Below are 12045 nucleotides of genomic sequence, written 5' to 3' on the forward strand. Positions count from 1 at the left end.
ACTCATCACAAATGTTTTCTTTCAAACTGAAATTCTTATGTAATCTTAAAGATGTAGACTGTTTACTCACTTCTCGATGTAGCACAATATTACCAAAACATTCTCACTCATTCCTTACTCACATATTCATCATAATATATATATTCTTATACATTAAACATATTCCTCATCAAACATTAATATATCACATACGTGGGGCCATTTGGCACTTCCATTCTCTTAAAACTCCAATATCATCTTCCTCAAATAATCTCTTGTCTCCATCAACTACTTCACAGTAACTTACCTTCTTATATTAACTTAAATATTAACTCATTCATACTGATCATTCATTCTTACATCCTCATTCATTCTGCTACATACCTATGTCATTACTGATCTCAATAGCTATTATTTTCTCTCATTATAGTGCCTTGAAATAACTAACTAGTTGTTGATTCACCTTATAATTTACAATTGACAACAAACGTAACCTGTGTAGATCTCATTCCTACATGAATATCTTTTCTCATTCAGTAAGTGTACTCACCTGGGTTTACATTCTCTTCATAATTATGTGTACAAGTGTAACTGCAGTATATAATTTCCATATATTAACGTTTGTGTTCTTAGGCTGAATAACTTAATGTTCGTGTATTCAATACAAATATTTATGATCTCGTTTTCACAGCAACTTGCTCATGTTCAAATTAGTTGTCATTATATTATGTTTTTTTAGTGCACAAAGGGTTTCAAATGTCTGTGGGGTTGCAGCCTCCTCGGCTTGAGAGATAACGGGTATTATAGGGAGTAACAACCTGGGTGAGGTATGCTTGCTATTCTAAAAGGACCTGAATATAATAGCTGCCATTTTCTGTTCAGTTGTTTTAACTTTGTAGACTTGGGATGTGAACGCAAAAGAACAAGGTCCTCAACCCGATAGGTTTGTTAATTGCTGTTCTGCTGTCATTTTGTCGTCGTACCTGAGGAAACAAACCGTCTCAGCCGTTGCACTCTTACAACACCTCACGACCGAAGCACGAGCGCTTAGCTGGGTCGTCGACTGTTTTCCGTCGTCTGCTGTGTTTGGCCGGGTTCATTGACCAGCTCCACTATGTTTACATTCCGGCCGGTTGGCGCCCACGTGTCAGTTGATGGCGCGCCGCAATTATTGCTACTTCGTGGCGGGGAGTGCATAACTGTACTGGGTAACGGCGGTGGACTCCGTGGACGGTTATGATTTGTCGTGCGTGAATTTTGCATGTTCCACATATTATGTCGGTGATTATTGGGATTGTTATTGTTTTGGTGGTAATTATGTCTGTTATATGTCTTGTTCCTGTCAAAGTAGCCTGGGTTGTACCGGTTATTCTCATGTCTCCTATTGCGGTTGTTGTTGTACTGTCTGTGATTTTCATTTTGCATGTAGTTACCATTTTGATATGGGTGATAATTATTGTTGTTATTATTATTCCACGAATTTCTGCGGTTGTTCCTACCGTCATACACGTTTCCATTTGAATATGTTTTGCGCGCAGGCATCGTACTGTGTCGCGGCGCGGAGGGCTGGTTCCACCAACCACCGTCACTACGGTTCCTTTGGGGTGGGTGCTGATTTTGGTTACTAATATGAGTAAAATTTGAATGGCGTGAATCGCCTCTGTAAACTACGTCCATTTGATCTAAGAAGTTTAAGAATGTCTTAACGTCATCCTCCGGTACTCCTATTAATCTGTCTCGGTATGGAAAGTGTCAATTATCGCTGGCAAGTCGGCTGGTTTGGTCCAGTACAGTGTCTTGTCTAGGTACCTCTCAAAGTATTGTCTTAATGTCTCTTTTTTAGGGTCATAGGCCTCGGGGTTGCACACTTCTCTCCTTAGACTCTGTTGGTCATTCTCGGACCAGAATTCGTCCAAGAAGGCTTGTTCAAACTTTTCAAACGTAAGGCCCGCTGCTTCATAGCAGCACCTCACTTAGCTGCTCATCCTCTCATGAGATTGGTGACGTATCTGATTTTATCGACTTCTGACCAACTACGTGGGAAAACACCGTCAAATGATCTAATAAACACAATAGGGTGGACTTTGTGCTTGTCCTCACTGGAAAATGTCTGGAAATATCCATGTCTTACAAACGTGTCATCGGCCATGCCGGTTGGCATAACTGTATTGACGTAGTTTGTGTCACTTGCTACTCTAGATGTCGTATCGTAATATTGCTCGTTTGATGGAAAAGAAGGCGGCACATTGTAATTTTGATTGGAAATAGGTGATTCCACAATAGGTGTTCTGTCTGTGTCATTAGCCATGGTTTTAGCTGTTTTGTCATTCCCTGACGATGCGTTTGCACCAATCACCAAACACGGCACAACATTGTCTCGTAATTTTGTCACTTCGTCTTCTATGTGTTTTGTCTCGTCTTTAACATGTATCTTTGTTTTTGGAAGTATGTCCTGTGTAATTGTTTCAAGTTTTTTCTCCAGATAGTTGTCACACAATTTACATTCATGTACGATTCTTTCGGCCATGTTGGTGTTGTTGTTTAGTTACGCGAGGTCCGCTCGGTCTTCTAATTTTTCTATCTTTTCTTTGAGGTGGGTTTGTTCAAGAACTACCATTGTAAGCTGTTGGGTAATATTTCCCACTTCTTCAGTCAGCTTTTCTTGTGTGGAGCTAGCTGAAGTGTGGGCCTGAGCTAACTCTTCCACACGAGTGTTCACTTCCTGCTGCACATTAACTATTTGAGTTAACTGATTCTCACATCGGGTGATATTGTTTTTTGTTTCATGTGTGAATGTAACCAAAGTTTCTTCCTGTTTAGTGACTCGATCGGACAATGTCTCAAATCGCTGGCTGAGCTGTTGAGTGGTGTTATTTAATTCTGTCATCTGTTTTGTCGTCCGTTCAAAATTTTCGGTCATAGTATGGTTTAATATGTCAATTTTCTGCCTAACGTTTCGTTTCATGGCTGCAAATAACTCTAATAGTTGGTCCAGTTTGTCAGTTTCCTGTGTCCGATTTGTGTCACATTGCTGAATTTGTCTCATATTCGGTTCTGACATTGATGTTAACAATGGCGCTGACGGTCTAGTCTCGCGTCCATTCCACATTTCGTCATTTAAAGTCACCATCTGAGTATTATCACAAATGTTGCGAGTTTGAGGCAAAATCATTGCATTGATCTGTGAACTCGTCCATGGAGGGAAACACGGACTTTCTTGTTGGTTGCACAATGAATCTAATTCACTTAAGTCATCTGCCAAAACTCTCTCTACCTTACCACGTTCCATTGTAATAGGATGTATAATCGTAAGTCAAAAGGGAATAATATGAGTCTTATTAATAAAGATTTGACTCAAATTTAGGTTGAAATATTTTCTCGTCAATGTAAATGGTTGCTCTATTGCAAACAATGGTTGAGAAAGATGCAGCAGGGCGGACAGAATTTTTCGTAACAAGTGACTGTTTGGTGGTCAAATTCACGATCTTCATATGCAGCTACAACAATACTATAATTACCACAAACTACAATAGAGAGAGATAATTTTGGAAACATGTAGATGAAAACTACAGGATGTCTGGAAAGGGAAAAATGGATTCTGCAGTTGGCTATTGAATGCTTGAATGAAACATAATTGTGTGACTCACCATTAAATTTTCTGTCCTGCAGTGGCTGGTCAATCACTTCTGCGTAAATCGTATTCATCAAAATATGGATTTTCTTAATACATCTCCATCGGATAATCACCAAAAGGTCTCAAAATAAGTTTTGCATCAGTAGATTCCCATGTAAAGAAAAACAGATTGAATTGGTTACATAAATTCTTTACAATATTGTTGCATGATCATTTGCTTAGGTAGAATAAAGTTGGTGTTTTAGTTACCCTTTTAAAGTTCAGGATTTTTGGATATTCTCTATTGGGAAAAAATACTAATTAAAGTTTCAAATTTGCTCAAAAGCGACACATCCGAAATTTGCGTCCTGTCTCGGTCGCCAGTTGTAGTGGAAAATAAAAAAGAAAAAGGGAAAAGAAAAGAAAAGGAAAGATTGGAAAGCAAGTCGGACTTCGTATTACAGAAAAGCTATCGGACTTTGTGATTCGGAAAAGCTATTGTTGGGGTGGTCCTGGTGGCGTTTTTGAGCAAAAGTTAAACCAATTTCCACTACAAAAAGTATTGAAAAAGAACAGAGAATAACAAAATGTAACTGACAGGGGGAAATGACGTAGATAAGAGTTCATCCTTTACCAGGTTAAATGTCTTCTTTCATGCGGCGTCCAGGTCTTCAAAAATCTTCATTTCGGCGTGAAAAGTCTGCTCCGAAATCTTGTAATAAGTTTCATTGTCCAGGAATTTCTAATGTATACAAAACCGTCTTGATCTTAAATACAATTTATTTTAGTTGCTTCTCTCCATCCTCCGAATTTCATAACAACTTCCACAATGTCTACGCATTACAATCAGATCAAGACTAGCTATTAAGTTTTTTACGTCAGCATCAGATCACGTCTGCCTTCAGCTTCCGCTATCAAGAGACAATTAAGAAACAAATAGAAAACAAAAAAAAGAGTTACAATTTTAGTAGTTTCTCTGCCGTCGAGCGCTCATACCGCTGCGACGGGATATTTTTTATCTGAGGGAACGAGTGTAGCGCGGCGAAATTCAAAGTCCCGCTACAGCACCAATGCCATTAGTCTTGCATATCAACATTTTATTTTGTTGCAGTTTAAATGACCTGTCCTCTGATTGAAGTTTCAGTTTGGATATCCAATCAAAGAATGTCTTGCACCTACTAGTTTATATGCTATTGTCTAGTAATCAGATTTTTGCACTTTTCATCCAAAGTGACGGGAAATATATTGAGGTCCAGTAAGCTTCAAGATCTGTGAAGAAAACATTCCATTGTAGGGACACCTGATGTGCTTTGATTGCCATTATGAAACTGCTTAGAGCAGTTCAGCTGTGTTCGTGGCCCAAGGTCTTGAGTTTAGTGATTTTGATTATGGTTTCGTATGCAAATTTCAGAATAGGCCTACCCCAAAAATTTGGGATTCTTTTTAAAAGAGTTGTGGTATGCAAAGTAGGGTGATAGTAGTGATAACATTTTACTATTGAACATTCTTTTACTTTCAGCCACAGAGATTGTTGTGGCAAAACTGGTCAGAACAGCAGACTTTATAGATGTATTAATATTCTCTTTGAAAATACCAGTGTAATTAACTAAATATTATCTACTAATAGTGATAAAAAGCAGCTATATAATAAAGGGATAAGCTTTTCTCAAGGTAGCCTTTTTTTTATTATTGACTTGGTGGATTAAATTTAGGTTGCCTAAGTGTGAACAGCATTAATGCCACCTTGTGTTAGTTTATTGTTTATTCAGTACACAGATTGTTTCTATGGTGTCTTTGTCTCATGTTAATGCATATCTGGACTCATTCAACATCTCTGAAGGTTGTTGTTATTGATGATATCTACAGAACATGATGACTTAACGAATTTTAAAAATGCACCATTAATACCTATAGTTTCTGCCTGATATGCTAAAATGAATGTACCTCCATATTTATCTGAATATATGTGCTCTGGTAAGTGCTGTTAAGTCAGAACGGCATCCATATGAGGTCACACCGTGAGAGGAAATCTAAATAATTCAAAAATAACTGCAGGGTCATTTGGTTTCCTTCACTAGACATGGCCTGCACCTCAACAGGTGTGGAAAGGGGAGGTTGGCAATGCTTATAGGTGACAGCATAGGTGGGGGTGGTGGGATCACTCATGGGAAAATTCCGGTAGTTGTGAGTGTTAGAGCTGTACCTTTTTTAGATTGAAGTCAGCTGACAGGTATTCCTGCTTAAGGGAAGGCTCTCTAACAAAGAAACCACTTTCGACAAAGCTTAGGTATCCGATTAATGAGGGAATTAGTATATTTCATCAAAACATACAAGGCATTAGAGATAAAGTTAGTGAACTGCTTATAGATGTTGACTCTGAAATTATTGGTATATCTGAACACTTCTTAAATAAGGAGATAATTCAGAGGCTTCCTTTACCAGGATACAGGTTGGCTGGCAGCTTTTCGAGGAGCTCTTTGCGGTGTGGGGGGAGTAGCCATGTATGTGAAAAACGGCATCCCATTTGAGTCAATTGATGTTTCAAAGAACTGCACTGAAAAGGTGTTTGAATGTTGTGCAGGTGTGGTTAAATTTAACGGAGCTAAACTTCTAACTGTTGTTATTTATAGATCCCCAGACTCCGATTCCACAACATTTTTGCTAAAGCTAGAGGAGGTTCTTGGTTCACTTTATAGGAAATACAAAAAGTTAGTTATATGTGGTGACTTCAATATAAATTGTATAAGTGATTGTGCAAGGAAAAGGATGCTGGTAGACCTCCTTAATTCATATAATCTTATGCAAACCGTATTCTTTCCGAGAGTGCAAGGGAACAGTAGAACAACCATACACAATATTTTTGTTCATTCGTCATTACTAGAAGGGCACTCTGTTAGCAAAATGGTGAATGGCCTTTCAGATCATGATGCCCAAATTTTAAGTCTAAAAGATTTTTGTGCTGCAGCACATGTTAAATATAGTTACCAACTTTTTAGGAAAGCTGATCTAGTTGCTGTAGAGACTTTCGTAAACCTTATCAAGGAACAAGAGTGACAAGATGTTTATAGTGCTGATACAGTAGACGATAAATATAATGCTTTCCTCAAGACTTTTCTCGTGCTCTTTGAAAGTTGCTTTCCATTAGAACGTTCAAAACAGGGTACTAGCACAAACAGGCAGCCTGGGTGGCTGACTAAAGTTATAAGAATATCTTGTAGAACAAAGTGGCAATTATATCAAAACGTTAGAAACAGTCACAATCTAAATGCAGTAGCCCATTACAAACAGTATTGTAAGGTGCTTAAAAAAGTTATTAGGAAGGCAGAAAGTATGTGGTATGCAGATAGAATAGCTAAGTCTCAGGATAAAATTAAAACCATATGGTCAGTCGTAAAGGAAGTGGCTGGTCTGCAGAGACAGGTCGAGGATATAGAATCAGTGCGTAGTGGGAATGTCCGTGTTACTGATAAGTCGCATGTATGTACAGTATTTAATAATCACTTTCTGAATATAGCAGATGAACTAAATAGAAACCTAATCCCAACAGGGAATCATACAGCACTCTTAGAAAAAAGTGTTCCGAGACTGTTACCTGAAATGCTCCTCCATGATACTGACAAGAGGGAGATTGAGTTAATAATTAAATCACTAAAGACCAAGAGCTCTCATGGATATGACGGGGTATCTAGCAGAATACTGAAGTATTGTTCCATGTATGTTAGCCCAGTACTTAGCCATATCTGTAACTTTTCCTTTAGGAGTGGTCGGTTTCCTGACCGATTAAAGTACTCGGTAGTGAAGCCACTTTATAAAAAGGGAGACAGGGATAATGTTGAGAATTATAGACCTATTTCTATGCCATCGGTGTTTGCTAAAGTTATCGAGAGGGTTGTATATACAAGGTTACTGCAGCATTTAAATTCACATAATTTGCTGTCAAATGTACAGTTTGGTTTTAGAAATGGCTTAACAACTGAAAATGCTATAGTCTCTTTTCTCTGTGAGGTTTTGGACGGATTAAATAAAAGGTTGCGAACGTTTGGTGTTTTCTTTGATTTAACGAAGGCTTTTTATTGTGTTGACCACAAAATATTACTGCAGAAGTTGGAACATTATGGAGTAAGGGGAGCAGCTTACAATTGGTTCACCTCTTACTTTAAGAACAGAAAGCAGAAGGTAATTCTCCGCAATATTGAGAGTGGTAATGATGTTCAGTCCCAATGGGGCACTGTTAAATGGGGCGTTCCCCAAGGATCGGTGCTGGGGCCACTGCTGTTTCTTATTTATATAAATGATATGCCTTCTAGTATTACAGGTGATTCAAAAATATTTCTGTTTGCTGATGACACCAGCTTGGTAGTGAAGGATCTTGTGTGTAATATTGAAACATTATCAAATAATGTAGTTCATGAAATAAGTTCGTGGCTTGTGGAAAATAATTTGATGCTAAATCACAGTAAGACTCAGTTTTTACAGTTTCTAACTCACAATTCAACAAGAACTGATATTTTAATCAGACAGAATGGGCATGTTATAAGCGAGACGGAACAGTTCAAGTTCCTAGGCGTACGGATAGATAGTAAGCTGTTGTGGAAAGCCCATGTTCATGATCTTGTTCAGAAACTAAATGCCGCTTTATTTACCATTAGAACAGTATCTGAAATAAGTGACAGTTCAACACGAAAAGTAGTCTACTTCGCATATTTTCACACGCTTATGTCATATGGTATTATTTTTTGGGGTAATTCTTCTGATTCAAAAAGGGTATTTTTGGCTCAAAAACGGGCTGTTCGAGCTATGTGTGGTGTAAGTTCGAAAACCTCTTGTCGACCCCTATTCAATAGTCTGGGAATTTGACATTGCCCTCACAGTATATATTTTCTTTAATGTCGTTTGTTGTTAGCAATATTAGCTTATTCCCAAGAGTTAGCAGCTTTCACTCAGTTAATACTAGGCAGAAATCAAATCTGCATGTGGAATGCACTTCCTTGACTCTTGTGCAGAAAGGAGTACAGTATTCTGCTGCATCCATTTTCAATAAGCTACCACAAGAACTCAAAAATCTTAGCAGTAGCCCAAACGCTTTTAAGTCTAAACTGAAGAGTTTCCTCATGGCTCACTCCTTCTATTCTGTCGAGGAGCTCCTGAAAGAGCTAAAAAATTAAGCAAATTCCAGTGTTACATTCTTGATTTTCTTTATTTAAACTAACGACGTGTCGCCTGAATATGTTTCTTATATTTCATTTTATCTGTTTCTACAATCTACAACTCAATATGTTTCTTATATTTCATTTTATCTGTTTCTACAATCGTGTTATAATTTCATGTATTGACTCGTTCCATGACCATGGAGACTTCTCCTTAATGTGGTCCCACGGAACAATAAATAAATAAATAAATAAATAAATAAAAATAAATAGTCTGTACAGGAGTGTTGAAAATGTGAGAACACCGTGACTAAATATAAAGCTTTGCTTTAACCGTGCTTCTTATTATCAGACTCATAAGCAACACTGTGATGATGTGTACCAACGGTATCATAGTAATGATTGGATCTATTGTAGTTGTCACAGGATCATGTGGATTAGTGCCTCCTGTTTTACAAATCTTGTTTCCAACCAAGATCCAGCATTCTAGACTTACAGTGCTACAATGAAAGCTACTTGGCATGTTCTGTTGTTGTTTGATGAACAAGTATGTGAAGTTAAATATCTTCCATGATCTGCCCATTATCCAAAAATTATAAGCATCTATAGTGTAGGTCTGTGAATCTAGTACATATTTTCCTATCGTTCCATCAGTGCCATACTACAGAATAACAAAGAATTCCTCTGGAAACAATTTGGTGTGTTGTATTGTCCATTTCTTTGTGAGTCACAGCCCAAAGGTACCTTAATAGTCAATACCATTCTATTGTTTTCAGTATTTTCTAAACAGTCTATATTTATGTTTATGTTCCATCATTTGACAGCAAAAATTGTTACCAGATGGGATGCTTATGTTCTAAAAGTAGTCATCACATACAAATATGTGGCTGGAAATGTCATTGTACTGCATTTATGTACAACCCAGAATTTCACGTAACAGTGCACAGTATTTCAAAGAACAGTGGATGCATGTGTTTGTGCCACGGTTTCAACAAAATCCCTTGAAAAGAGATTGGATGTTTATATAGCCCGCACTTCAAACAGGGTTCCTACAGCTTTTTCCCTCTATGCGTGTGAATCTACACAATCTTAAAACATTTGGGTGCCCATTCTGTGTCCTTGTATTGTCTGGTGTCCAGGAAAACACACACACACACACACACACACACACACACACACACATACACACATACACACACACACACACACACACACACACACACACACACAGAGAGAGAGAGAGAGAGAGAGAGAGAGAGAGAGAGAGAGAGAGAGAGAGAGAGAGAGTGTCATTCAGTCAGGCAGTCAAAATTGTTTCAAACAGAGACCTCATCATGCACTGTTTTTCAGGTTCCAAGAATGCGGATGTATGCTGATGAGGAACAAATACGATTGGAGAGGCGTCGCGCCATATCTCAGCAGCTCACCAGGCGACCGCGCACACGATCTCCATCACCAAGTGACCACAGCCGATCACAAGATCTGCGTCGCCGACTTGTAAAAGCACGTCGTGCAGTTACACCCGATATTATTACTACAAGTGATCTCCGCTCAAAGCTTAATTTAAAAAAGACACTTAAACTAAAGGCAAGACAGAAGTCACCACTGCGAATAGAAATAGACAATGATGAATACTATAAATTTCTAGAAAGTGATCGAATGTAACTGTTGTATACTATACTTTTTCTGTTTTGACAGAAATAATATTCACTCATATGCTATTAAAATCAGATAAGTTGAAAAAGTCAGACTGATTTTTAGTGTTACATACATTTGTGTGTCTCAATTTTCAGTTTGCTCCCTCATACAGTACTTCCCTTGAAATGGCATACAGATTTTTTTGTTAATTTTTAAATGGATGAGTGGTAAGCCTGAATGGTGCTCATAAAAATTTGTGTGGTAGATGTGAGTAATAAAATTGTTTTTATTATTAATTTTCTGTGCATTATGTATCTTAATAAGTGGTTAACCTGGGGCAAAAATCACTGCCCTAGTTGCAGGTTGCCCATCTAATGCTTCCAAGGCCAACAAAAGTTTGTTTCTCAATATTTTATACAATTATTGACAATATAAACATTCAGAAATTTTTAGTAATTACTTATTAAAATGTATAAAAATATGTTTAATGTTTAACATGGTTAAGGTAAGTAATACAGTTAGAAATTTTGTAAATGTACTGAGGCAGTGTAGCTCATGATGTGCAAATTACCCAAACTCTTCATCCAGTAGTTGAGCATGAGAGCACTTAGTTTCTTCTGACAGTCTTCACACACAATTTTGAACCTTTACAAAACTTTTTCTCACTTGTCACCCCAACAAAAAGATGAAAAAGCATATCGTTTACTACATTTTGGCTGTTCATGCAGTAAAACATCACAATGAGGCATTTATCATTTCTTTTCTCTAGTACCCCCTTCCCCTCTCTAGTCACAACGGTTTTTGCATTCAATACCCATGTGTACCACTGAACATCTTTGCAAATTTATATCATTGTACTACACATAGTTGAGAAAATATGATGTTATAAACATTGAGATTTGTGAAAAATTAGTTTTTGCTTAAAATGCAGTGCTAATTAACCAGTCTGTAGGGTCATTCCATGTGAAGTGTCCTAGGGCTCCCAGCTCAGCCATCTTAAATTTTGGTGAAATTTGTACAGTATGTACCTGAGGGTCCTACATGACCTTATGTAAAGTTTCAGGCTCACCTGTAACTTGGTTGAGTTGCTAGAGCCACTTTTGTGAAGACCAATTTTACCGAGACCGAAAAGTCGCAAAGAAATCTTCAAGTTTGGCATTCCACTGTTCGTAATGTAAAAGAGCAAGACTCTTGCTTCTGGGTATAGTGGTACAACGTTTTGTGCTCTACACACAAATTATGGAAGTAGAGTTCAGAAAGCAATGAATTTGGCTTAATCTCGGTTCAAAGTGGCAACAAATCATGTCGCAAGAAATTTGTCCCATACTTTAACGAGGCATAAGTAGTGGAGAAAGTGCGCTATGGACCTGTCTTTTGCCAAACTACTGTCTGTCTAGGTGTTTAGTATACCACAAATTTGGGCCTGGCTTGTGTGTTTAGTTACTGTACAACCATCCTGTAAATTTGCTAAAAAACATGAATGTATTAAAAGTCATTACATTCATTAACACCATTCAACAGAGCACATTTCATTCTATTAGAAAAACTTATTTTCATTTTTGTGTCTCTTTGAGTAAGGTGCAAAAATGGCACCTAAACTATTGAATTTTTTTGTAATTTGAGAAAAATCCTTATGTTGGTCCATGGTGGCTATGCCACTACTAATCT

The 12045-nt window shown here is 37.7% G+C and overlaps 1 protein-coding gene across 1 annotated transcript in view; it reads left to right on the top strand.

Moving 5' to 3' along the window:
- The window catches only part of LOC126485093 (nuclear cap-binding protein subunit 3-like), a 92632-nt gene extending 81959 nt beyond the window's left edge, over positions 1-10673 (top strand). Inside the window, exon 8 of the mRNA XM_050108710.1 lies at positions 10090-10673. Within this exon, the coding sequence (XP_049964667.1) occupies positions 10090-10404 (315 nt within the window). The 3' untranslated portion in view covers positions 10405-10673. The remainder of the gene's footprint in view (positions 1-10089) is intronic.
- Positions 10674-12045: the final 1372 nt, after the last annotated feature.

This window comes from Schistocerca serialis, chromosome 1 (genome assembly GCF_023864345.2).
Source record: "Schistocerca serialis cubense isolate TAMUIC-IGC-003099 chromosome 1, iqSchSeri2.2, whole genome shotgun sequence".
NCBI lineage: Eukaryota > Metazoa > Arthropoda > Insecta > Orthoptera > Acrididae > Schistocerca > Schistocerca serialis.